This window comes from Leptosomus discolor, chromosome 7, assembly GCF_034619465.1.
Source record: "Leptosomus discolor isolate bLepDis1 chromosome 7, bLepDis1.hap2, whole genome shotgun sequence".
NCBI classification, from domain to species: domain Eukaryota; kingdom Metazoa; phylum Chordata; class Aves; order Leptosomiformes; family Leptosomidae; genus Leptosomus; species Leptosomus discolor.
Window position 1 is genome coordinate 55774144 of NC_141397.1, and position 26582 is coordinate 55800725.

Consider the following 26582-nt stretch of genomic DNA (forward strand, 5'->3'; position numbering starts at 1 on the left):
TGTGTGCGTTGAGCAGGGCCATAAAACACCGGTGCTGGCCAACGGGCGCTGCCTGAGATCTGGCCTCACCGCACCGGGCCGGGTCCCTGTGATTTGGTGGGGGATGTGGCTGTGGCTGCTTCCCAAAATACATCAGAGGGGACGCGGTGACCCGACAGTTGGGTACATGGGGAGGGTGCTGGGAGCTGTGGGGAGTCCAGAGCCACTCACACCATCCCCATGTCATGGGGACTGGCTGTGCCAGGCTGGGCAGAGCCGCCTGCCAGCCTGGGGTGCCTCGCGCAGCTGGGGTGCGGGGATTTGGGGGAGCCTGAGGGCAGGGAGTGTGCACGGTGGGCTGCGCATGGCTGGAGTGGGTGCGGGTGGGTGTGTAAGGGAAGAGAAAGCCAGAGTGGGTGCGTGTGAGTGGGTGCATCCGTGAGAAGGTGCATGCTCGGCTGTACATACCTCTGAGCATGGCAGCCCGTGCACAAGTGTGCACACACGCCTGTGCAAGCGTGCATAGACACGGGGACCCTCGGTTTTGGAGGGACCTTGACAAACCAGCTCAGCAACCGCCCCATGGGGCCTGGGCACAGACAACGGCACGGCGTGCTGGTGATGCAGGTGTGAGCCCCCGCGATGGGAACGGTGCCGGGCTGGGGCACAGCTGTGCGCTTGGCATCGCTTCTGCCGAGCTCCGGCATGCCGGCGGAACGCGGAGCAAGGCCTGTCGGTGCTGAAAGGAGCGGGGCGAGCGCCCGGGCGGGATGGAAATGAGTCCCCGGGGGTCCGTGCGGCACAAAGGCGCCCGCTGGGGTGGGCCGAGACCTTCCCAGCCCCTCGCCACAATGTTTGCAAATACCGGAGGCCACTTACGGCGGGGCCGCCGGTGGGGAGGGTGAGGGGGGCTCCCGGCATCCCCCTCTGGCTGGGGGCTCCCCGAGCACCATGCCATGCTGGGGGGGGCAGAGCCAGGCATGGAGCCCAGCGCCAGGCCTGGCAGTGCCCCATAGATGCCCCATGGTACCCCAGATGGCGGCCGAGGCGGGCAGGGGCTGCCCATCGCCTTTGTTGATGGCCCCGGCACGGGAGCCAGGGGAGAAGGGAATGGCAGAGAAGAATGTCTCCACTCAATGCCCACCATGCCGGGGCTGACAGCCCTGAAATCAGGCTGTCACATCCCGTCTGGGCAGCCCTTCACCTCCATTTGTGGGGGCCTTGTTCGGCTCCCACCGCATTCATCCAACACAAACACAGTACTTAACCCTTCGGCTGCCACCGTCCCGGGGTGCGGGGCCAGCCGGCTCCAGGCAACGCATTGGGCACCAGGCACCAGGATGTGCCACCACCATCTGGCTGCAGAATCCATAGGGATGAGGTGGGATCCCCATGGTGCCAGGTTCTCTGGAAAGGGGTGGTTTAGGGTCCACAGGACCCCCCACCCTCACCCCACAGCCCCCAATGGATGCCCTGAGCCAGGGCCCACCTGCTTGCCCCAGGATGGGGGATCTCATGCCAATCCCTGCAACACCCCATGCCCTTCCACCACCGCCTCCCTCCAGACCCCACGACCACCCTGAGACCCCTTCCCACCCCCCCGTGGGGACATCTACCCCACAGCAGCCCCGGCTGCTGATGAAAGCAGGAGCGGGGAGCCTTTCCTTTGACACAATTAAGCAGCCCGGGGTCCCAGCGCCTCGGCTCGCCGCAGTGTGTTAAATTAATGTAGCAGAAAAAATCATTATGCGGGGACACAGATGGAAGTGACCAAGCAGAAAATGCGATGTGCAGCGGCGGAGGACCCCTCTTACCCGTGTAAACACCACGGGGAAGGACAGGTTTCCCAGCTCCCAGGCGAGGGGGTGACCGCAGCGTGCCAGGGGACTTCCCCCCCACATTGCTGCCAGGGTAGACCCTGGATGGAGTTGGATGAGGGGGTCCCCTGGGTGGATGAGGGGAGTGGATGGTGGGATCCCCCGGGCAGCAGCTAACCCGGGTGCGGTGAGGGCTGGCCAGCGAGATGGGCAGTGCGTGTGGCCGGGCCTCCGCTCACAATTACCATGTCATTATGTGCCGGCACAGCCATGGCTAACGGAGCAGAAAAACAGCTCCTGCTTGGCACCCGCAGGGACCAAGGTGAGGGGGCCCTGGGGGGAGCCCATGGGAGCACCCAGCTACACGTGTACATGCACCCAACACATGCCCCCTGGGTGGGCTCTCATTCCCTGAGTGCCACCAACACTGGGGATCTCTCCCTGGGTGCACACCCCGGTCTCACCTGCATACGTGGCTCCAAGGGATGCACACCCACTCTGGGGACCCCTTCAGCCCCCGAGAGAGCTGCCCTGGAGAGAGCTGCTGCTCTCTGGGGAGATAAGCCCAGGGCAGACAAGGTTCGGCTCTAAGCTGCTCAGAAAACACCAAGGGGCTGCTCGCTGGGACCTTGAACGCTGGTGATCCCAAATATCAGGAAAAGGCAGGCTGGAGGGTCACTGTGCCAGGACCCAGCACAGGGGACAGCAGGATGCAGAGGGGATGGAGGGGTGCTGAGCACATGGGAAACGTGGGATGTGATGCTGCCAAGGCAAACCCTCATCCTCTCCCTCCAGGTCCTACCTGCTGCTCGGACAGAAGCCAGAGCCTCCCAGTTCGAACCCAGGAATGTTTTGGGGGGCCAGGGCTGCCCCTGTGCAGGAGTGGCTGAGGACACTCCTACAGCCCCTGGGCGGATCCCCGGGCAGGGCTGACCTTACACCCCATGGCCTCCCTCAGCCCAAGTCTCACCCCAGTTGGCCACCCCGCGGCAAACGAGGACTAATTACACGCCTGCCCTCGTTTGCCGGGAGCTCCCAGGTGTCGGCGTTTGGGCACTTCCCGTGCCACCTCCCTCGGGGGTTCGGGGTAGTGGGACATGGGGACGGATGAGGGGTCAAGGGGGTGGCCGGAGGCTGTCTGCCCTGGCACTGGTGGGGGTTATCGCAGCGGGGCGGTGCGGGATGATAACCAGAGCTCCCTCCTGTCGACACCGTGGGGTGTGAGAGTGGGATGGGGACAGAGACGGTCCCCAAGCCCCCGTCCCCCGCCTTGGGGACGCCTTGGGACAGCGGGTGCCTGCTCCCCGCTGCCCCCCTGACTGGCTTTGTTTCCATGGGGCCATGTTCCCACCCGCCCAATATTCATGTGGGCCCCTTTCCTCCCCGGGGGGCTGCTAATCCCCCCCGAAACGGGCCGGGGGATTGTTGACCGAGCTGCCATATCCCTTGAACAAGCAAGCCCGGGCCCGCAGCTGCCGCCGGATTAAGAGACACCCTTTCGCTACCGTAGCCCCCGCGCCAAAGCACCCAGCCCCCCAAAGCATGCGTGACCCCCCCATGCGTGGTGCTTGGGGGGGCCAGACGGTGGGAAGCCAAAGTTGCTTGGGGCACTCCTGTGGTAAAAGCTGACAGGTTTAGCACAGCTCTCCCAGCACCCAAAATGCCTGACCCGCTGGGTCTGGCTTGTGTCAGTGGTGTCCAGGGACAGGAGGCCGGGAGCACGCTGCTGTGCAGGGCTGAGCCTGGGGAGGGCACGTCTGCGGGGTGGCACCGGCGCTGGCATCAGTGGCTCCCCAGTCAGTCCCCTCCCTGCTGCCACTGGCCATGGCACGGTCAGAGCGGTGCACAGTGATGGCAGAGGGCAAGGAGCAGCTCTTGCGCTCCGGAATTGTGGGTCATGGGAATTAGATTAATTAGCGTGTGCTAATGGTGGCTAATTAGCACCCCGCCGTGCTGATGCAGAGCTTGCTAAGCCGGGCACCTGCCCCCTGCCCTGCTGCCTCAGTTTACCCACCTGCAGCATGGGTGAGCCTGGCACCCAGCTTGCTGTGATGCCAGGGCACATCAAACCAACAGGGAAGTATCATCGCAGGGAGAGGGGACCAGGTGCCGGCTTGTTATCGGGGCAGGCCCCATCAAGTGCCCCTGGCCAGGGCAGCCTCCGGCTATCTTGTTATCTCAAGAGCTTGTTCTGGGTCGGGGTGGACATGTCCGCACGCAGAAGTGGGTGTTGCTGGATGCCCAAGCCACCCTGCTCTGGGCACCGAGGGATGTCTCGGGGGTGTAAATAAATAAGGGTGGGAAGGGCAGAGCGCTGTGGCTCTGCACTGCTCATGCTGCGGGGAGGGACAATGGGGCAGCCCTTTGTAGGGGGGGCAGGCACCTATGAGTGCTATGCGTACCTGTGAGATTATGAAACACCTCTTGGCTGCACTGACAAGCTCACCAGAACCCTGCAGCAGCGTTCATCCTGGTTAAGTGCACAGGTCAGATAAAGGGTCCTCAGAAGTCCGCAAGGAGCTGGCTGAGACACTCACTGTCTCCAGAGACAAACAGCCCATCCCTCCTTGCAGGGACCCCCCTGAGCCCCACAGCAGCCCCAGCAGTGGTGCTGAGCACCTGCTGGGCTGCCTGGGGGGCCATGGGGTGTTAAGGGGAAAAGCCCTTTCCCTGTGCTGCACCCATCCCAGCTGCTCTTGGAGCGCCTCTGCCTCCAGATGACACGTGGCCTTTGCTGGGGACACCAGCTTGGGGGCAACCCCCCTCCTCCCAAAGTAGCCGATGCAATGGGTGCCATCCTCTTGATGGCTGGGCTTGGCCCTCCAGTGCTGTGGGGATGTCCTGCAGGGACAGCTTGTCCCAGCTCCACGGGACAGAGAGAGTTCCCCAGTGCCAGCATTTTGGGGCATTTTAGGGCCAACCTCAGTCAGGCGAAGGGGTGGCACTTGGGGAAAGGCTACTTCAGAAATTGCAAACGCTGGCACAAGCTGTCCTGCCTTCAATGCAAGTGGTGAGTGTGAAGTTAAGAGATAAAGAGGGAATTAGGAGATAAAGTCTGCGTAATCCCAGTTGCTCTATGCAATTAAAATGAGCTTCACCCCGCTGTAATTGGATGGAAGCTGCCTGCCAGCGTCAGCGCGACCGGGAGCATCAGGCGAGCAGGCACGGAGGATTCGCCGCACCGAGCACGGAGACTTATCTCCCCGCCAGAAAAACCGAGAGGGCAGCGGCACAGAGAGCGGGAGTTAATGAGATGAAAGTGGAAAGCCTGGCACAAAGGATTAGCTCCCGGCTGGCTCTGCTGCCGAAATCCCAAGGTTCCCTGGGAAGGCTTTCCTTGCACCATTGCTGCATACTGGCTGGGCCCACTCAGCAGAGGAGGAGTGTGCTTGGAGCAGCAAAATTTGGCTCTTCTTCACTGGTGCGACCCGTTGATGAGGACCGGGCTGCCCCAGCCACCAGCTCCCCCTGCTCCATTGCATCCCTACCCCAGCGCCCGGTCCCCCTCCGGACGGTCCCTGCACAAGACCATCCCTGAGGCATTTACAGCTGCTGGTATTAAGCAGAAATAAAAAACCCCAAGTGCAGATTAAAAGGACACTGATGAAATGCCAGGAGAAGAATTACAGCCCTAATAAACCACTGCCTTCTGCTGGGGGTGGGCGACGGGGGGGGGTTTACGAGGCCATTTAAACTTCACTGTCAGAAAGGTGTATTAAAGCCATAAAGGCCCTGTTGCCTCTCCTGTCCCCTGGATGCCAGAGCACGGCTGCGGTCATAAATCCACCTGCTTGCAGCCTGGGGCGAGAGGCCCAAAGCCCCTTGTCCCTGAGAAAAGCTGGGAGGAGCGGCGAGGCCTCTTTGGCTGGGGTCTTGGAGGGTGACATCAGCCCTGGCGGGAGATAAATGCCGGCATAGGCCGGTGGTGCTGGGAGGGATGGGATTATCCCGTCGTGGAGGCTGAGACATGCCTCATCCATCACCCACCACCCACCCGCCGGGAGCGTGTGAACGGGAGCCTGTGTCCCCGATGCCAGTGCACCCCATCTCCTGTCTGCCGCCTGGGCCCAAGGTGACATGGGCTGGGACCGCAGCACGGCCACCATCATGCTGTCAGGGGCACCCCTGCTCCATACCAGCCCCCAGACATGCTGTGCCGTGGGTCCATCACCCAGGTCCTCGACTCCACGAGCCCCAGAGCCGGGGCTGGTGTGCAACGGGCTCTCTCCCCATCCCTCTGCCTGTCTCTCCCTCATCCCCGCGCCGTCCCGCAGGTTTGTTTGCACAGGGCTAATGATGCCGGCTCAAACACCTTGGTGCTTCCGCCCCGGTGCTCCCGCCCTGGGCTTGGCTTGTCCTCCAGCTCCCCTTCCTGCAAGGCTTGGCTGCGGACGGAAACACCCGCCACTTCCCCGGAGCTTTTCGCCTCCCTACTCTCCATCAGTGGCTCTAGTGGGGTCCTTCTGTGCTGTGGTATTGAGGGATGGGGACAGGGACAGGGATGGGGATGGGGCTGGAAGGTGCTTTCCGGCACAAGCCACCTGGCACAGCCTGACTCACCACCCCTAGGATGGGTCATGGTTTCAGCTTTGTCCTCCCGGGGTGCAGTCCCAGCTCCCCGCCTGGGTGACGATGGGGACGGCAGGATGGGGGAAGCCTGTGCCGAGGGAAGGTTCAGAGGTTGAGCCATCCTGGGGCTTAGTGGCATGGGACACCCTTCTTTTGGGGCACCATCATGAGGCTGCTGGTGTGGCAGGGATGTGCTGGGGGGGTCAGTGGGGCCAGCTGGGGAGCCCCAAGACCAGGCGGGACCCAACGGGGGACTAGGGTGCGTGGTAGGCGCCTCCCCCCCCCCCGTACTAGGTTAGGAGGAGCTGCTCACCCCCCTCCACCGCCCCAGTTTGGGGGCCCTCGGCCGCTGCTGCTTCCCACGCTGGCTCATTAGCAAGTTCAGAGCGAGGAAACCCGTTAATGGCACGAAATGGCTACAGGCTGCGGGGAGCGTGCGGGGAGCCGAGCCCAAATCCTCATGCGGAGCAGGAACTGCTGCTTTTTCCCTTCCCTTTGAACTTCCCCAGCTGCCCGGAGCTGCGGTTCCCCTGAGCACGGACTGGAGCAGCTGGGGCAGCGGGGCACAGTGGGGTGCAGCACTCCCACCACCAGGCCGACCCCCTTCCCAGGCTCAGCCCGTCCACCCGGCTTCAGGGCAGCATCACCCTGCAGCGTCTGGCTCTTGCACCGGGATGGGTCATCGGAGTTTTGGTTTTGCCGGGCTCCCGGTCACGCCATCCCCGGGGGAAGGGGTGGGTCGGGGGTGCTGCCAGAGCCCGGCAAGCACCGGGCCAGCGGGCAAGGCGAGCGTGCCGGGAGGTGGCCCGCACGCCCCCGTGACTCAGCCCGCTCCGGCGGAGGCAGAGGTGGGGTAGCGATACCGGAGCTAAAAAAAAACCCGGGGAGAGGAAATTTCTCATTAGCCAGAAATGTGTGGCTGAACCTGTCTGACACCCGGGGCGGCCCCCGGCGGAGATACCGTCCCCCGGCTTCGAGGGAGATCAAAGCGGGAGCGGGGGCAACACGGGGGCACAGCAGCCGGTTGGGCTGCAGCCGTGGAGGGGAGCGGGGTGGGGTGGGGGGAAGTGGTCTCCCCATTTCCCCCCGAGCGCCGCTCCAGGAGAAGCCAGGTTGGGGTGGCAGGAGGGGCTGAGTGGGCAGCAGTGTGGGGCGTGGGCGATGCCACTGTGCGGGGCGTGGGCGACGATGCCCGCCGCAGTCTGCACCGACCAGTGCCCAGGGATGGGCAGGGGTGACGGCCAGTGAAACCCGGGCAAGGCAAGCTGACAGGGACCAGGGCATCCCCGTGGCGCGGCAGCCGCTTTGCTCCTCTTGTTTCCAAAGGAGCCAGCGTTTCCAGCTGGGGCAGCCCGTGGGGGAGCGATGCAGCCCTCAGCATCAGCCCCGGCCTTACGAGCAAGGCCACCATGGCTTTCCCCGTGAGGACCCAGCCTTTCCCCAACACCAGACCACCACACTGGGTTGGGGCATTGCCCTGGTCTTGTTTAATAACACAAAGCTGCTTTTCGCCTCCCAGTCCAGCGTCTGGTCGGATTCTGCTCCTTGAACAAGGCAGGCGGACGCAGGGTGATTAATGTGGGCGCGTTTGCTCGCTGGCTGCGTGCTGCCAAAGACGATGTCAGCTCCCAGGCATCTAGGGGAGAGAGCTGCCTCCTGCTCCCCAAGGCAGCCCCCCAGCCCCCGGATTCCCTTTTTGGGAACATCCCGGGCTGACTGGCAGCTCCTATTGCAGGGATGCTGGACATGGGGTCTTGTCCCCCATGGTCGCTCTATGGGGACACTCAGCCCTCCTTGAGAGGGCAAGGATGCAGCCCCCGCAGCAGCCGGCAGGGAGGATGGTCTGCAGCAGCAGCCGAGGACGGGTGCCGCACCATGTGCAAGCCCCCTGCTAGCTACCAAAGGAGACTGGAAGGAAGGAGTGGGAAGAAAATGATTAAAACAATTTCTTCTTTTTTTTTTTTTTTTTTTTTTTAATAATAAAAAAAAAGCCCTGGGAAAAAGCCATGCAGGGTCCTGGCGCGTGAACAGAGCCTCTAAGTGGTCTCAAAAATTACCAATAAATAATCTTAACGGGAAACAGAAGGAGCAGAGCTGGGGCGTTCGTGGGTGTCTCATGGCTCCCTGTGAGCATGGGAAAACACGCTGGGTCCTGTCCCTCACACCGCAGGGACAGCCCCTTCCCGGGCCACGGAGCATCCCTGGCTCCGGCCATGAGGCAATGACCCGCCTGGCCGGCGTCCGTCCCGTCCTTGGCTGAGCGCGGGCGCAGCATGTGGCCCCTGACACGACGGCGCTGGCACCTCCCGTGGGCACAGGGTGGCAGCGGGGACGAGGCGCAGTGGCGGCCGTGGTGGGTGCCTGTGCCCCCGCTGCCCCGTGCCCCAGGCTGGCCTGGCGGGTCGCAGCCGCGCTGTGCCGAGCCGTGATCCCTTCCAGCTGTGCCGGCCCCAGGCGGCTGACAGGGCTGCGGGATCCTTTCCCTGCCAAGTCGTCGAGGTGTCAGCCAAGAGTTAGCATGAAAAACGCCAAGCAGCCGGCGAGCCGGCCAGCCCATCACCCCCAACCTTCCTCCTCTTCCTCCTCCGCTGCAGAGAGCCTTGCCACCCTCCCGCCGGAGCCCTGAGCCCCCCGCCCATCCCAGCAGGGTCCCCCCTTAGCGCCCGGCGTGCCTTCACACCGGCTGTGCCCCCGGGACCCCCCACCGCTGCTCCCTGGGTATTGTGTCCCGTCCCATCCCCCCCCTTGGCCCCTCCACCTGGGGCACATGTCCCCCTCCTCTGGGCCTGTCTGGAAAGGGACGGTCCCCCCTCCCCGAACTTTCCAGCTCTCTGCAGAGTGGGAACAATCGTAGCCTTTGTCTTCCCTTAATCTCCTGGTTAGGAATTAAAAGGGGGGAAAAAAACCCAGCAGCACAAAAGGCTCTTTTGCACGGCCTGGGAGGGGGAGAAAGCGCAGAGCACAGGCAGAATGCAGGCAGGGTGCAGGCAGGTCTTACCTTCTCCCCCCACTCCAGCCTGGCCACCATGATCCCCAAGGGCCACCCCACGCTGTCCCCATCCCCACTGCCCCAGGATGTCCCCACAGCAGCACCCGAGGGCTGGTGGCTTGGGGAGCATTGCCTGCCCCCCTCAGCCCTCAAAGGTCCTCGCCCATCTGCTGTCCTGAGAGGCAGTGGGGAGCGCCTTTGGGGAGGCTTGGGCTGGGCTTGCACCCACACAGGGCCAAGTCCCTCCTGCTCACTGCCACGGACCCGCTTTTACATACACAAGTGTGTAAAACGCCCACCCCCACGCAGCGCAGGCTCCCCGCCACCCAGAGCCCCCCAAGAACCACTCAGGCACTGCAGACCTCCATAAAATTCCTTAAATAATTTAATTGAAAAAAAGTCTTTCCGTTAAAAAATATTTTTACAAACGCACGCTCGCATTGATTTCCCTTGCTGCTGTTTTTCGCTGTTGCTTTTCTTTCACCACCGAACACAGCTTTCCCCTTATTTGTATCTGTATAAAAAGGGAGGTGGCAGGTACAGCACGTGAAGAGCCCCTGGGTGCAGCCCTGGGTGCAAACCAGGCAGCGTGGGGGGGCTGAGACTGGGGAGAGACCTTGGGCCAGCTGCAGGGATGCTGCATCCTGCCCCATGGGAGCAGGGTGGGCACAGAGAAGGCAGGGAGAAAGGGTTTCTTGTTGGTTTGCTGTTTAAAATGAGTAGAAACTCCCCAAAGCAAAGCCAGGCCAGGATGGAGGGTTGAGGTGGGAATGCCTGGGATGCACCAGGGCTGATGGGACCCCAAATCTTGCAGTAGCAGGGGGAGCAAGGGTGGCAGGGGCAGCCCCTGAGCCCCACAGCACTTCCAGCTGGGGGGGAGGGGGCAGGGGGCTGAGGGGGTTAGCAAGCCCCAACTGGGCTCTGACATCCATTTGGCCACCTGCTCTTAAAAGCCTCCCAATGCCACATTGCTTCGCCTGATCTGGAAGAACTGGGGGGTCTGCCTAGCACTGCCATTTGGGGTCACACCATGGTGTGTGCTGGGGAGCAGCCAGGGTGGGGAGCAAGCCGGGGCAGGCAGCACTAGGAAACCCCATGGAAAGGTGGCTGCGGCATCCCTGGCAGCCAGCATCCCTGAAACATCCCGTGGAGGAGGGACGGTGGGATGCAGGGAGCCCATTCCCAGAGGCAGGACCTGCTGCTGGCCGCCCTCCTGGCCTTGTTTACTGTTTCCTGGGGAGGACGACGGGGTTAATGAGAAACCCAAGGGCAGGAGAGTTTCAAGGAGAGGGGAAAAACAGCACCTGCTTGGCCAGCCCGGGGAGGAGCAGAGTGGGGCAGAGCATGGGGGAAGCTCTGGAACGCACCCCCTCATTTCAGGGAGCACCCGCTTGCCCCTCTGCACTGCCAGCAAAGCGTCCCAGTAAGCGAGCCACCGAGGTGTACTGCAGCCAAAGGGACTTTAGGACCTGAAAACGAACAACCAGGGGTCCCACTTGGCTATGAGGGTGCAAAATCCCCCTGGGCTGAGGGCATGTGGATCCCCTGGCCCTGCTCACCCAGGGACAGCAGCCCCAGCGGGGTTACCTTGCTGTCTGCAGCCAGGCTGGCCTCCTTGACGTGCTCCCACCCGGCTCAGCAGCTGCCATTTCGTGGAGAGGAGGAACAAGGCCAGTGATTCAGGGATACTGGTGGCTCTTGCAATACCCCTGCCCAGGGCCAGATTCTGCCTGGGGAAGAGCAGAGCAGGACCGGTGCTCTGGGAAGCCCTGGGGCTGGCGGGGACCCTCTGGCACTGGGACAGGCAGCGAGCACGGTGGCTCCCTGCTCCATTTTCACACACCAGGTTTGGTTCCCACTGTTCCAGCTTGACTTGAGGAGGGGATGGGGGAAAGAAAAAAAAGATGAGCATCTCTGAGTGCATTAGATGGAGTTTCGTAGCTGGCTCTGCCCTGGGACTCATAACCTCCACCCTACACACCCCCAGCGGGGGGAGCACGCTGGGTCCCCAGGCACTGCAGGGTGGGTAAGGCATCGCTGCCTGGCACCCTGTGGGACCACCTGAATAAGTGACAGCAAGAGAAGAAGGGAGCAGAAAGGGGAATAGAGCCAGCCTGGGGCTGGCCAGGAGGAGGAGGAGGACTCCGGTGGGCAGCGAAGCTGCAGGCAGCCGGGCCCATCCAGTGAGAGCGCGATCGAGCAAAGGAAACTCCGGTAAAATTCTTATTGCCTTTATTCTGCCCATTGCCTCACACAGTCCTGCCGGCCAGCACACACCCACGCACGCATGCACACACTCACGCACACTCAGGCACGCTGGGAGTCTCTCCCTCGGCTTGGAGGAACCGGGCTGCAGTGAATCCTCAGGGAAAAGGTGAGTGAGTCTTTTGGCAGCAATCACAGCGTGTGTCAGGAGCGGGGCGGCTGCGCCGGCGGCACCCGCTCCTTCTGCATAAAAGAGGAGGCTGGGGGAGGCCAGGCCTCGGCCCCCGGCGCAGCCCCCGCCCCAGCCCCGCTCTCCGGCCCCTCGGAGGGGAACGTGGCTGCCGTCGGTCTCGGGGCGGAGGGTCCCTGTGCAAACGTGCTGATGGCCTCGCTCTGCAGTCCAGAGCCGGCCAGGAGAACCAAGAGGGTAAGAGATGTGGAGCTGGGCGCCTGGTCCCCCTCCCTCCCCTTTCTGCTCCCTCTTATTTTTTTTTTAATATATCTTTTTTTTTTCTTTCCTTTTTTTTTTTTTTTTTTTTTTTTTTGCCTAACTCCCTGCATAGTAAATCTCATGGGGTTTGGGTTCTGGCGTGCAAAGCCAAGAAAGGGAGCGAAGCCTTCCCTTCGGACACGTTCCAGTGCAGACCCTCAGGCGGAGGGGCTGCCAGGGCTGGAGGAGAGGAGTGATTGTCTGGGGCCGATGGCCCTGGCCCTGTCGCCAGCTCGGCCTCCCCCCCGGCTGCTTCCACGCAGGGACCAGAGTTAGGGAAGGCTTCGGACACGTCTGACGGACTCAGCGGACGGGTCAACAGTCTGTGGCCTCGGGGAGGGGAGAGAAGTGAGGACTTGGGGGGGGGAAACAGGGTGAAAAGAAATCCAAGAAGCAGAACAACTCTTCAAACCGATGAGCACCGAGACAGGGCGGGAAGCGGGATGTGCCATCTCTGTCCCATAATCCATCTTCAATATGAAGATGTGTTGCTGCCTCGCCGCTCCAGGACACAGGACGAAAAGCTGGGCTCCCTCTCGGCACGAATGCCTCCGATCCAGGGAAGGGTGGCCCGTTCCATCCCATCCCAGGCGACCGTCCGAGGCAGAGGAGCGCCGTGTGAAGGGGGAAACGGGAAGCCGGGCTGCACCGCAAACTGAACCTGGTTGACAGGTTCCCTCGGTCCGTTCCAATGCAGAGTCCCCTGCGGTCAAACCTGCACCGGGAGCGTCTGGTTCATCTGCAGCCTCATGTCCTGAATGCTGCTTAGGATCTTCTTCTGGTGCCCTGCTAGCGTCACCCCTATCCTCAGCAGGTCTCTGCAAGGAGAAGGTGAAGACTCAGCCCCCTGCCAGCAGCAACACCAGCACGTGGCCCTGCCCCATCTAGCTGCTGCCAAGGCACCCATCCATCTTCATCACTGCCCTCTGCCAAGCTCCAGTGTCGCTCTAACACCACAGCAGACTGGATGCTTAATCCCAGACCTTAAGTGACTTGGAAAAACTCCATGCACAACTCAGCCCTCCACATGCTCAAGTGGGAAGAGCTGGCTGCTGGAGAGGCGAGGGACAAGGGACAATGTACAGCAGCCCCAGCCCCAGCCCCAGCCTTCTCCCTCCTCTGCAAGCAGGGACTTACTCTGCAGTCATCTGCGCTACCAGGTCGAAGGAGGCAAAGCCGGCATTGACAAAATTCTCCTTGTACCGCCCCATTTTGATGGCATCCAGCCAGTCTCCCACAGTGGTGAAGGTGGTGTAATCCGGGACGGTGCGGTCCAGGAGCGGCTGGGAGATGCTAAAGGGCAAGAGAGCCACAGGTCACAGGGAGCAGAGGACAGAGAGAATGTAACTGGAAGCGGGGGAGATTTCTTATCCCTGCCCTCCCACATCTTTAGTTGCAACCACCCCCAGCGCTCCCCAGGCTTGGTCAAAGTCCTGCCTGGAGGCGGGGACGCCACTGACCCAGACTGGACGCTGGCGATGACTTTCAGGCTGGCAGCGTTGCGGATGAGCTTGTCCAGCGTGTTGACGATCTGTGCAAACTTGGGCCGCAGGTTGCGGTCCCTCACCCAGCAGTCCAGCATCAGCTGGTGCAGCGCCGTGGGGCAGTCCATGGGGGGTGGCAGGCGGTAATCCTGCTCCACTGCATTGATCACCTGCAGAGAGACATGCAGAGGCAGGCTGTGAGCCACCTGGGCTCCCACGGGCAGCCCACAGCTCCCTGCTCCCCAGGGAGCACTTACGTCCTGGTTGGACATGTCCCAGTAGGGTCGCTCCCCGTAGGACATCACTTCCCACATGACGATGCCGTAGCTCCACACATCGCTGGCTGAAGTGAATTTGCGGTAGGCAATGGCCTCAGGAGCCGTCCATCTGATCGGGATCTTGCCTCCCTGCAGGGATACACAGCTCCGTTATCAGCACATACCTGAGGTGCCTCCCCCCACCCCCAGACTGGTGGATCCCCCCCCCAAGTGTCCCGTACCAGGGAGCTGGTATAGGTGGGGTCGGCCGGGTCGTCCTCCAGAAAGCGAGAGAGCCCAAAGTCAGACACTTTGCAGACCAAATTGCTGTTGACCAGGATGTTGCGGGCAGCCAGATCCCGGTGCACGTAGTTCATCTCCGAAAGGTACTTCATGCCGGCGGCGATGCCTCGCAGCATTCCCACCAGCTGGATGACCGTGAACTGCCCGTCGTTCAGCTGCCAGAGGAGAGATCAGAGGGATTTGCAACACCCCAGATGGACTGGGGAAGGATCCCAATGTGCTACCGCTACCTTCCTCCTCCCCAGAGCAACCCCTCTACCCCCACCCCATGATGTCTATGCACAGCTTAACCCCAGGGAAGCCAGCATGACAACGCAGAGGGATAGAGAAGGAGGGCTTGGAGCTGCTGTGCCCCCTGCGCTGCAGCCCCCAGCCCAGGGCAGGAGGGGATAGGTGCTCACCCGGAGGAAGGAGTCGAGCGCGCAGTTCTCCATGAACTCTGTGATGATCATGACGGGGCGGCTCTTGGTCACCACACCCTCCAGGTGGATGATGTTGGGGTGGTCGAACTGGCCCATGATGCTGGCCTCGCTCAGGAAGTCCCGCCGCTGCCGCTCTGTGTAGCCCACCTTCAGCGTTTTGATGGCCACGAAGATCTCACGGCGGCCAGGCAGCTTCAGGCGCCCACGGCACACCTCGCCGAACTCCCCTGCGGGTGGGGAAGGGGAGAAGGGGGCGGCACTGTAAGCCATGCAGCAGGGGGAGAGGCAGTGGTCTCGGCAGCTGCTGTGCCCAGCCCTGGGACTTGCCTGCTCCAATGACCTCCTCAATTTTGACACACGAGATGTCAATCTCTTTGGCGAATTCACGGACAGCTTCATTGGGGTCCTCGTAGGTGAAGGGGTCAATGTAGACCTTCATCCCAGGGGTGACTGCAGAGGCAGAGGAGTCATCACCAGGAGGGACACAACACAGGTGACAGATGCTGAGCCAGCGTGGTTGGCTGTCAGCCCATTTCCTGGTCTCTGGCTAGTGAAGGCCGCCCCTTCGCTTGCACATGGGACAGGAATTGGGAGAGGGCAGGCGTAGCCCATTTGCTGGGCGCTCACACTCACCGTATTGCTGCAGCTTCTCCGTGTACTCAGGGTCTGTGCTGTTGCGTTGCTTCCTGCCCAAAGGAGACGAGAGGAGGTGTTCAGTAACCATCCCTTTCCTGATGGGGCAAAGACATTCACTGCCGGCTTCCAAATCCCAGCACAGACAGCATTCCCCTCCAGCGGCCTGCGAGCAGAGCCATCCCTCCGCCCGAGGTGCAATGGGAGGAGATGGCCTAGTTGTGCTGACAGAGGATGGCAGGAGCCTGGGCAGAGCCCCAGCTGGTGCTGGGGAAGCAGAGACACACAGTCCTCCCACAGGACCCACGCTCTGGTACCCACGGGTGGCAGGTCCAGTCCTTCGCTCTCAGACTGGCGCTGCCAGAGCTCTACCCACAGGCAATGGGGAAAGCTCTAGGGCAGACATGAGCAACCCCCAAACCCAGCTCTGAACGCCCCCTCCCTGCAAAGCCAATACCTGAAGCAGACAATAGCGATGATCACCACAACGATGACAAAGAGCAGCCCCGCAGTGGCTGAACCCACGATCAGAGGCAGCTCCTGGAAAGTCTTGCTGGTGGAGCCTGACGGAGGGAGACGCAGGAATCAAAGTCAAGCTGGGGAAGGAGCACGCATAGGAGGGCTGCGGGATGGAGGCAGCCCAGTCCCGGTACCTACCGTCCTCTGCAGTTGTCTGAAACTCCGTGGGGAGGCTGTAGCGGCCGTATCCAGCTACCGTGCGCGCCCGGACCTGGACCATGTACCGAGCGTTGGCCTTCAGTCCATCCAGCCGCACTGAGTTCTTCTGGCTGGTGACTGTGTTGGCGATGCCATCGCTCTGGCCTTGCTGTAGGGGAGACATGTGGGCGTCTCTCTGTGAAGCAATCCCCCCTTTGCTGCCTCCCACATCTCCCAGGCACTATTTCTGCAGGGACCCCCTTTGCCATAGTGCTGCCAGCCAGCCAGAAGGGCTGGAGCAGGGGAAAGCCTATTCTGCCTCCCACCTTACCTTCTCTGAGTACTTGATCTCATAGTCAAGAATGATGCCGTTGGGTCTCTCCGGGGGTGTCCATGACAGCGTCATGCTGTTCCCGGTGCTGCTGTGCAGGTGCATCGTAGGCACGGCAGATGGGGCTAGGAAAAAGGGCAGAAGAAGAATAAGCCATCTGTGCCAGACTCCCCTTCCACCGTCCTGCATCAGTGTAGGGGACTCTCTGCCTGGGACCTGCTTGGATAACTTTGGTGGAAAGGCACGGAAAAGCTTTGAGACTGGCCTCCCACAAGTCTCCGTAGGGAGGTGCGATCTCAACACTTAAGGTGATATGGGACCAAGTGGAGCCTCGGAAATAGCACCGAGCTAACGCTTCATCCCACACCTTGCTGCAAACTGGTCCGGGGAAGGGCCCTCACAGCCCAAACCGGGGCTCCCTCCCCTCCTCCATGCACCAGGAGCTCTGTGCTCCACCCCACCGACGAGACCCGTGAAATCAGATCAGAGCGCGGCGGGTGGAGATTACCAGCACGCTGGAGCTGGGCCAGAGTGGGAGGAAGGAGGGAATGGCAGAGCACTCGGCTGGCTGCGAAGGTTTGGGCTGGTGCTGAGCCTTCCCAGGCCCACAGGGGAGAAATCTCATTTCCTTCCTCCTCCCTTCACAGCAGGCACAACATCTCTGGGGTAGGTCTAGGAGATCCACAGCTCTCTGGAGCATCTGCCAACCCTGCCCTTCTCTGCTTGCACGCGTTCTGATCTCATCTCCTCCAGGGACACGCGTTAAACGGAGAGGAGAATTTACCCAGGGGATTAGATGCAGGCGTGGAGAGCCAGTAACGCGGCAGCACAAAGGACTGCAGCCTCCAAGGCTGTCAACAAGAAATCCCTGCTCCGCTCTGCGGTGGAGAGCCAGCCCTTGCTCTCCGGCAGCTCCACTGACCTGCCTGGTTGGTGGTGATGTTGACAGAGGCGAAATGGGGAGAGTAAGGGCTCTTGTTGGAGATGCCGTTCACGGCCTGGATCTCGAAGGTGTACTGGGTGTGGGCCATTAGGTTGCTGATGTAGATGCGACGCTCGGTGAGGCCGAGCTGGCGCGGCACGAACTCCACGTTGTCGTCGCAGCGGGTGCACAGGCGCCGCTCCACGCTGCACTTCTTGCAGATGACGTTGTAGAGCAGGTCATCCCGTCCGCCCGTGTCCTGCGGCTCGCTCCACTCCAGCACCAGCGACGTCTCGTTCACGTTGGAGATGACGCTGCGGGGGGCAGAGGGAACGCCTGCGGGGAGAACGTGGGGGTCAGGGATGGTGTGGCCCCACGCCCGGCTCACCTCCGGCATGGGCACAGCACACTGCCCCCACCCCAGGCACGGACCCTCGGCACCTCCACAGCTCCCCTCGCCCCCCGTCTTCGCCCAGGACAGGACTCACTGGTGCAGGCGCTGTCCGCGGGGTCTGTGTCCGCCCGGAAAAAGCCGTTTCGACACGTGCAGACTGTTGCTGCTCCCGAGGTGGTCCGGCTGTTGGGAGGGCAGGGAGAGCAGGGACCTTCCCCCTGCTTAGATTTGAAGGTTCCTGGGCCACACGCTAGAGGAAGGGAAAACAGACCCGAGTGATAAAGTGTACCCAGAAAACATCCACCGTTACCTCCCAAGGCTGGGCAGACCCTTCCTCGCTGCCCTACCAAATCTCTGGCCAGTGGCTTGAGGACCACAGGCCACCTGGAAGCCTTCCCACTGCCGTCAGCCATGCCCAGGGAAGTGGTGCCCCTGGCAGGGTGGGTGAGAGTGGGCTGCTGGCACAGGGCAGGGGCACCTGCCAGCGCAGGCACAGCTCTGCCCAGGCGACGCTGTGCTCCAGCAGCAGACCTGGGGCAGGCAGAGATGGGAAGAGCCGGGTGCCAGCAGCTGTACGGGGGTCAGGGCAACTCCAGCCAGGACAGCATGTCCCCAGTTTTGTTTCTTCGCTGCACTTCCCGAGGGTTTTGCATGCATTGGGTCCCCCTTCCCTAGCTGGTTTCCAGGCCTAGCACCCTCCACAGCACCAACGATCCATTCTTTGGGGAAATAAGGCTGGGAAGGAAAGTACCCCTCATCAGCCCTGCCCACAGCAGCCCCTGCGAGAGGCCTCTGCCGCCCAAAATGCAGCCACTCAGCCCCAAACCTTCCGCCTCGGGCTCTTCAGCCACTTCTCAGCACCAGGGCAGTGGCACTTCCCGAGGCCAGCTCAAGTGGAGCGCTGAGCGAGATTAAAACATTCCTCCAGGTCCTTGGCTAAAGAGCTGCTTCGGCATCGCTGCCACCTCCTACCCCCGCTTCTGATCAGGGTCCTTCAAGGAGCCACAAGTCCTGGGATCCGGCCTGGCTGGCACCACGGGGTGTTTAGTCGTAACGAGGGGCACGTGAAAGGATTAATGCCACTTGAGTCAAAGGGCAGAGCAGCCTCGGGAACCTAACCCACACCTTGAAACAGCCTGATTTATCACAGTGCTGCCCCAAGGAAGTGGGTCCCATGCTCTGCGCTGGCAGACGGATGAAGCAGCAAGACACCCTCTGGTGCTGGCTGTGCTCTGGCATCACCACCCCGTTTGCCACAGCTGAGGCGAGCATCCTCCTTGCTCTGCCGGGGCGAGGGCAGCTCCCGAGGATGTGTAACCCTCCCGGTGGCCCTGTCCCACCTCCCACGCCTGTCGCACACCACCCCATAAACAAGAGGAGGTTTCCTGGTGCTTCACCAGGCTGCGGCAAGTGGAAGTTTCCTGCTATGAGGCATCTCCCGACACCCTCTGTGGAAGTTTTCCGGCTGGTTGCAGCCCCACTCGTGGGGTGTGGAGTGCTGCTGAATCACACACTGCCAGGCCGGCCCCGCAGGGGCCCACACACAGCTCTGGGGTGCCGTCCTGGCCACCCACTTTGCCCAGGCACCCAGCGGCAGCAGACCCAGGGCAGAAGCCCCACTCCATCATGGTGCTGCTGGGCAGGGGGACGCACGAGCAGCCCTATTGCGGGGGATGCACCCTGCTGCTGAGGAGGCGACCTTGCTCTCCAACCCCCCTACTCGGATAGGCAGCAGGAGATGCTTCCTGCTCCCAGGGTGCGAGCCTTCCGGCAAAGGAGACTCTTCTTTGGTCAAAACAGGACCGACCACATGGCTCGACTCGCTCCAGCTCCCTGACCTGAGTTCACCCAGCCTCTGGGCCTTCCCTTTGGAAATGAAAGCTTAGCCCATCCCGACTGCGCAGGCCAAAGGGCAAAGGAGTGTGCAGACCTGCTCTTCTGTGATCGATGGAAGACCCACCCCCAGCGAGCAGGTCCAGGGCTCCCATCCCCCCAGCCTGGGCCACCCTCGCCACCACAAAATGCAAAGACGTGGACAGCAGATGCCCAGAGGTAGCGGAGCAGCCTTGACACAGGCAGAGACCCACCCCAGCTGGAGTCCTGGGCGGTTCGAACTGGGTGGATGCAGATTCACACATAAGGAACCAGATTGCTGAGGAATGAGAGATGACTGAAACCTCTTGGACAGGAACGCTCTGGGCTCAGAAAGCTGCCAAACATGCTTTGGTTATGGACAGGAGCCCAGATCCATCAGGGACCAAACCCCCTGAAATAACAGGCTTGTTGGGGGAGAGCGAAGCTGGAGGAACCAGAGCTTTGAGAAGCTGACAGCCCAAGTGCAGCATGGCAGCTGGGGACAGTGAGGTGAGGATGCAGGAGGGATGATGGCGCTTGGCCTCCCGCATGCTCAGCGCCAGCCAGTGCTCAGTGGGTTACGGGCACAGAGGCGACAGCGACCTCCTGCGCTCCTGGACACGGGAGGAAGGGACAGGCAGAGCCATCCTTGGGCAGCTGCCTGCCATCCCGCAGGAGTGCCCAGCGCATGTACAGGGGATAAAGGTAATTTCTTTGCACCCTCATGCCACCCTAGCAGGAGGAGGACGAGCCACGTCCCAGCCTTGTTAAGCAGGGGAAGAGCAGGAGAAGGACCAAGGCCCAGATGCACTCCAGCGTTTAAGTTCCTGACTCCACTTAATAAATCAGACCATAAAGACCTCGGTGGCAGCGTGACAGCTCTCAGCCGCCACGTTTGAAGGCTGTAACCGAGCTGAAAGCTGATCCCAGGTCCCCGGTGGATAAGCCGCTGTGTCATCTCTTCTCTGCAAGAAACTGCCTGTACAACAACCACTGTCTTGGCTGGCATGCTGGGGAACGAGCCCAAGAGCTCCGGAGCGGGAACGTGACTCCATCCAGCCAGAGCTGGGGCTCCCCTCTCCCCACTGAGAAGTTTGCATAAGCACTTTTCCTGCTGAAGTGTCCTCAAATAAAATAACAACCCCGAACCTCTGCACACAGATCACATCTCCTGGTGCTGGGCTGTGGTCACCTCCGGGGAGAACATGACAGTCACTGACAGCCACAGGATAACAGGTCAGGGAACCGAAGTGGAGCTTCCCGGTCTGGAGACGAGCTGCTGGTTTGATGGGAGGGAGACGCAGCCTGGCCTGACAGCGGGGATCAGCTGTGGAGGGGATTTATGTGGGGTGCGGGAGGGAGGGGGACAGTTACACAGCCCTGGGGCTGCTGCAAAAATGCCTCTGCACCCTCCATGGGGCACTGCACACCCGGCGTGGCATGGCATGGTACGGCACCCACTGCCGGCCATCCAGCTGCTTCTGGCAGCCCCTCTGGGGTTTTCATCAGTCATCCACCTCTGGGGCCTGATCCTGCCCCGCAGAGCTGTAGCACAGGGCTGGGGGAAGAGGAGAGCATTCTTCCCAAATACAATCCCCACCCTGGTGAATGAAGTCCAAGGGAGGGAGCCGAAAGAAACACCGAAATAAAACCTTCCTGGCAGCAGCAGAGAGCAGTGACTCATCCCGAAGACAGCCTCCATTACTGCATGGGATGTGGGCAAGCAGCAACGAACCCCGTGTACACCCCCAAAACTTCGGGGTCGCCTCCCTTGGGAAAGAGAGGGAGGGAGGGATAGCCCACAGCACATTGGGAAGTACCAGCCCCAAACGACCCTGTTTCAGGTCTTGACTGCTTTCCTATCCCCACAATGCTACTCCAGCCTGGGCAGCGTCCTTCAGCTATTTCTCTCCCTGTAGGACTGAAGCAGAACGCCTCGCTTGAGCCTAGATAAATTAAACCGATCACATCCCTTTGTCCAGCAACCCTGTAATTTCTTTAAAGGCAGCAATCGAGTTTGCCTGGGACGATCTGTGCTTTATGAACCTGCACGGCTCGCTCCCTTCCCGCTTTCGTAAGCGGCTGCAGATGGATTAGAGCCGTGGAAGCAACAGCCCGGCTATAGCCGAGGCGGTAACTCTCTTTTTAAGTCTCTCTTAAAAGGCACTTGATATTTTTTATTTTTTTTTAAATATCACCCTTTGGGTGAAAGTATTTCATGCTAGCGCAGTCCAAAAGTGAATGGAGTAAATTTGAAGGCGAGAGAAGGGAAAGAGACCTCAGGGGTTTGAACAGTGGCATCCACAAAACAGGCGGGAAACCGATTTTTTTTTTTTGTAAAAAAAAGGAAAAAAAAAAATTCAATAAGCAAAGCCACCTCTCGAGCCACAGCGGGTCACAGGCAGGACAGCAGGGGCAGATTTCCTCGACCGTGTTACAAGTAACTCATTGTGGAGCTGCCTGGCTGTAAACCGGCAGCTCTCCCCTGCCTGCGCTGCTGAGCTGCCTTTGATCTGAAAGCCCAGGCAATTAATAGCAGCAGTTTCACTTCCTGGGTTTCATGCAGCAAGCCCGTGTTGCAATGCAAAGCTGCAAACAGTTGGCAAGTGCAATGCTTGCTTGGCATCTTTTTTTTTTTTTTTTTTTTTTAATTCGGGGTGATGTTTCCATTAGTCATTGATTGCAAGGGAAATTTATTTTCACAAAAATTTAGATTTTGGCCCCAGCCTGACCTGCCATCACCTACTGACTGTGCCCAAAAATAACAGCACCTGGTGCCATCAGAAAAGGGACATTAAAAAGGCTGAGAAATGGGTCTGAGGAGAGCGTGGCATCATGCTGCAGTCTCCCCCAGGTGCTTTTACGGTTTGGGTGTCCATTGACTGCACTGCACAGCCTCAGTCCCCCTTCTGAGCGGGGCATAGGCTCTGCGGGCACTGTGGCCCCTCTCTGGGACCTCCCCATGGGTACTGGGGGCCATGTGAGGAGGGGGCTCGCTGCTAGCCCTGGCACGGAGGCCAGCCAAACCCCAAACCCTTCTGTCTTTGGGCGAAGCCAGCAACACCAGGGTTGCAAACCCCAGTGAATCTGTCACGGGGAGCACATGCCCAGGAGCATTTTTGGGGAGGTGCCACATGTTCAGCTGTTCTGCTCTGGGAGTCCCGCACTCCTTGAAGGAAACTCCCATCACCCACCTGTGCAACGAGGGGAGCGCCTTGACACCAAATCCCCAGAACAGTCTGGGTGCTTGCAAACCAAAAGGAGAAGGGCCATGGCTGGGGGAAAGGCTGAACCCCAGGGGCTGCAGGGCTCGGGGTGCGAGAGGGTGAAGGCAGTACAAGCCTGCCTAGGGAGGAGGCATGCGGGAGCCTTCATCCCCCTCTCCGGCCAGCAGCTCCTCTTCATCCTGCAAGAGCTGCCTCTGCAGCTCTGCGTGGTGGGGAGCGTGTGGGAAGCAGCACAACCCCCAGAAGGGCCGTGTGCTAATTAAATAAAGATAATGAGGCTGAGAATGAGATGCCAAATCAATGCTGTGGCAACTCAGGACTAGAGCGCCAGATACCAGCCTGGCGTATCGCATTACAAAGCATGCCAAAGAAACTGCCTTCAGCCGGGCGGGATGAGCCCTCGGCTCCCGAGGGACAGGGATACAAGCTGCATTGTAACAGGTCTGAATGCGAGGTCTAATCCTGGCTCTGGATGGAGATAAAGAGGAGGAGGAGGTGGAGGAGATCTTCAAAGGCCACTGAAAGTCTGGGGAAAGGGGGAGATTTACAACAGGGCTTATCCCATCTAAGCAGTAACTGGGTATTGTTATTTATTAAATACCATCTGGCACTCCGGAGTGCTCCTCGCCTGTGTGGTGAAGCCTCGGCAGCTCCCTGGGGCAGGAGCACCAAAACGCCAGATCTGTGGGGCCACATCCATACCTCTCCCTACGCTGCAGGGGCAGAGATCCTTCTCGGTGGTGCTGGGCTGCCAAAACGGGGTAAGGGAACATCCAGCCGAGAGCAGAAAAGGGATCTGCTGCTCCAGCTTCTCCCAGCCCTTCTTCAGCTGTTTCCACTTAAAACACACGATCATATGGCGGAAAATCTGATCCTACGAGCGCAGCGTAACTTTCCCAGAGAAACGTGAGGCCGCCGCCGCTTCTGCCCAGCAAGAGGGCAGGCTGCCGGATGGAGACGTGCCCGCGGCTCAGCGTGGCTTCCCCGTGTGCTGGGGAAGAAGCAGAGGCTTGCTGGGGAGAAATTAAAGGCGCTGGGAGAGACACCGCGTGGGTGTCTGCCTGGCCGGGAGGACGCAGAGAAGGGACCGTGTCCCGGGCTGCAGCGATGCCCTGAGGAGCCCTCGGTCCTGCGTCAGGACAGCCCAGCTTGGCACAGCGCAGATGCTGGCTGGAAATGGTGTCAACTTGTGCCCAAACCCCACTGGGAAAGAGCAAACACCCTGTATGGTCTAAGATCCCCCAGGCCAAGCAAGAAGGAAACCAGCTCCCTGGGAGCAGGGACCCCAGCGCACACTTTTAAGCGTGGGCTACTTGCCCATCGACGGATGCCTGGTGTCCATCTGCCTTAGAAGGAGACAGATCGGCTGCTCACATGACTGACGCAAAGGGCTGGGGCACTGAAGTCGGGGCTGTGCTGGCACTGACAAGTGCTGGAGGCTCTGGTCCCCCAGCAGAGCTGCGGCCTCACGGAGGCCGAGCTCTCCCTGACCAGCCGCAGCGGCACAGCTGACAGCTACACTGCTCCCAAAGCCAACAGAGAGGCCAGCCTGGCCCAAGCCCCACGTCACGGGCCGTCCCAAATCGCATCACCCCTGCCAAGAGCAAAAAGGCCGGCGCCAAGCATCCCGTCATCGGCGAGCACGAGGCATCCAGCACTGGGGGCCCAGCCAGCATCCCGCTCCCTGCGCAAAGCCTCCAGCCAAGGGGAGCGGCTATCTTTCTGCCCTAAACCTCAGCCACCCCAGGGCAGGGTCCTGCATGCCAGAGACAGCTCCCAAGGACAAAATCACCCCCAGGGAGAGTAACATCCATCTAGCAGATTTTTCCTTATCAACACACCCAACCTGGGGTGAAACAGCAACACCAAAGCTGCTGTGGGAGAGCACGGCAGCTGCAGGACCCACACAGGGCTATCCTGCCACCCAGGGTGGCTCTCCATCCCCACTATCTCCATGTGCAGGGATGGGGAGCTCCATCTCCTCTGTGCCACTCCCCATCCTCCCTGCTACAAGCCCTCAGCACTGGCAGGGGGAGCATGCATCCGCATGGCTTCTCCCACAGCCAGCGTAGCGGGGCCCCGCTCACCACCAGGGTTTCCAAGAGTCTCCGCACAAGCAGCGTGAAATCACGCTTGCCAGGAACAACCGCTCACCCCAGCCACGGGCGCCGCAGGAGGGAGGGAGTGGAGATGCTGGGCATGGCAGCAGGGGCGAGCGGGAGGTTTTGGCAGTGCTCAGGGGCTTAAACATGCTGGATCCCTGCTAAGGACCACGCCTTGAGCCCTGGCTCCTGGCAAGCAGATGCATCCCACAGAGGATAGCACCGGCTGACACTAACCGCCGTGTCACAGCAGACACCGTGCCAGTCCAGACCATGAAGGCTTTAAGTCTTCCAGATGCTAAGTTAAACTGCAAACCTCTGAGATACCACCCTGCTCCCTCCCCAAGGAGCCTGCCCAGCTCCCAAGCCTCCGAAAACAGAGCGAGCTCAACACAAAACTGCCTCCTCCGCATCAACACGTCTGCAGGGACAGGAGACACAGTCACTCCGCCACACGCGTACCTTGGCACTGGGTATCCTTCATGGTCGGCTCGTATCCAGCGGCACATGTACATGCTCCCACGGGTACCATCCACTCGCCGTCCCCATTGCAGTACAGCTTCAGGGGTACAGACACCTCCACTGCGTTGGGGATGCAGGTGCCTGGCGCGATGACCAGAGAGGTGGGCTCGGCCCCTGTTAAAGTCTCCGGGAAGATAGCAAAGCCAGCAATGGTGTTGGAGCATTTCTTGTAGAAAGCCCGGACAGAGATGAGGGACATGCAGGCTCCCAGGTCCTGGAAGGCCAGGTAAAAACCATTCTTGGAGAGAGGGCCAAAGCTGCGCACCTTGGTGTTCACTCGGCCAGACTCCAGCTTGGAGAAGCTCTCGTCCGGGGCAATTGTATCCACTTTGATATAGGGGTTCTCCATCCAGAAAGGGCTGTTTGCAGAGGCAGAATCTGTATCCGACTCATAATAGAAGAGGTTGAAGGTCTCTTTGCATGAGCCGGGGATGTTAGGGATACTGTTGCAGTCCCGCACAGTGAATTTCAGCTCCACGTAGACACGCTGGACGTCCTGGCGCTGGATGAACTTGGTGCGAAGCCAGTTGTTCTGGTTGGCCTCCCGCACGTTGCACACCTGGTACGTGCGGATGGGGTTCATGGCCTCGTCATAACCGCTGACTTCTTCCCACTGCGAGCAAGAGGGGAGTGGGTTAGACCCCCAGCTGGGGAGATCAGTGCCACAGACACATCGTGAAAGGCACAGGGTGGGGGGGACAAGGCAGCAGTCAACAGGGAAGAGCAGCAGCTGTACCTCCACCCATCCCAGCCCTCCCGGTCATCAAGGTGACTAAGAGCAACCTGGGCCAGGGACCATGGTGCTCCTGCTCCGCCAGCACAGAGTCAGGAGGAGATGGTTTCACGAGGTGAGAGGGTAACCACGGGAGGGAAGAGGGAAGATGCAGCCAGCTCCGCAAAGGTGCTGGCGAGCAGCCCGATTCCCATGGGGCCGGGGCCAGCTGTGCCCTTTCGAGGTCAGGACCGAGGCTGGCTCCAGACTTACCCCTGTCTCCGGATGAGTTGTCCATGCCAACTCAGAGGTCACCCACTTCGTGTCCATCAGGGTCTCTGGAGGGACAGAAAGAAGTAATTGGAGATGAAGGCCAAGATTAGAGGGAAAAAAACCAGGAGGAATGGGGGAGAGCAGAGCCGAGGCTGACATTTCTGTGCAAAACAGCAACTTGGGGGGTGAGACGTGGTGGGAGGAGGGGGGAGTGGCTCAGACAGACTCCAGATTTCTCTTCTCCCGTCAGGAGAACAGGAAGAGTGAGGCGTCCCCAGAGAGCTGTGCCGGAGCGGGGAAGCGGCAGGACGAGGAGCTGCCCAGGTGGTGAGGGGGGAACAGGGACGGGCTGCCACCCCCGGCCACCAGCGTGGCCGGCCATGCCTCCTGGCCAGTGCAGGGGGTTGCCGGAGGAGGGAGACCAGGCACCCCTGTCTGAG

The 26582-nt window shown here is 60.7% G+C and overlaps 1 protein-coding gene across 5 annotated transcripts; it reads right to left on the reverse strand.

Moving 5' to 3' along the window:
• Nucleotides 1-12758: 12758 nt before the first annotated feature.
• Nucleotides 12759-26202, reverse strand: EPHB3 (EPH receptor B3). Of its 5 annotated transcripts, none has more exons than XM_086467627.1 (15): nucleotides 26143-26202; nucleotides 25098-25770; nucleotides 17547-17702; nucleotides 17059-17394; nucleotides 16137-16261; nucleotides 15806-15965; nucleotides 15606-15711; nucleotides 15149-15201; nucleotides 14843-14965; nucleotides 14495-14742; nucleotides 14033-14248; nucleotides 13791-13940; nucleotides 13510-13703; nucleotides 13187-13342; nucleotides 12759-12867 (listed from the first exon to the last, which is right to left on the reverse strand). In XM_086467627.1, exons 1-15 carry the CDS (start codon nucleotides 26197-26199, stop codon nucleotides 12759-12761), a joined length of 2862 nt encoding a protein of 953 aa, XP_086323753.1. In that variant the 5' UTR covers nucleotides 26200-26202. The 5 variants fall into 5 exon arrangements, with proteins under 5 accessions (XP_086323753.1, XP_086323752.1, XP_086323750.1 ...); XM_086467626.1 differs by having other exon boundaries at nucleotides 15143-15201; nucleotides 15806-15974; XM_086467624.1 differs by having other exon boundaries at nucleotides 15149-15246; nucleotides 15806-15974.
• Nucleotides 26203-26582: the final 380 nt, after the last annotated feature.

What these genes read in the sequence shown, in the direction of transcription:
- EPHB3 (XM_086467624.1), bottom strand. Translation starts at nt 26,199, where the DNA reads ATGGACACGAAGTGGGTGACCTCTGAGTTGGCATGGACAACTCATCCG. An exon ending in GGAGAAGCTGCAGCAATACG is followed by an intron (nt 14,966 to 15,148) that starts GTGAGTGTGAGC and finishes CTGCCTCTGCAG; the next exon opens with TCACCCCTGGGATGAAGGTC. An exon ending in ATCGCCAGCGTCCAGTCTGG is followed by an intron (nt 13,343 to 13,509) that starts GTCAGTGGCGTC and finishes CTTGCCCTTTAG; the next exon opens with CATCTCCCAGCCGCTCCTGG.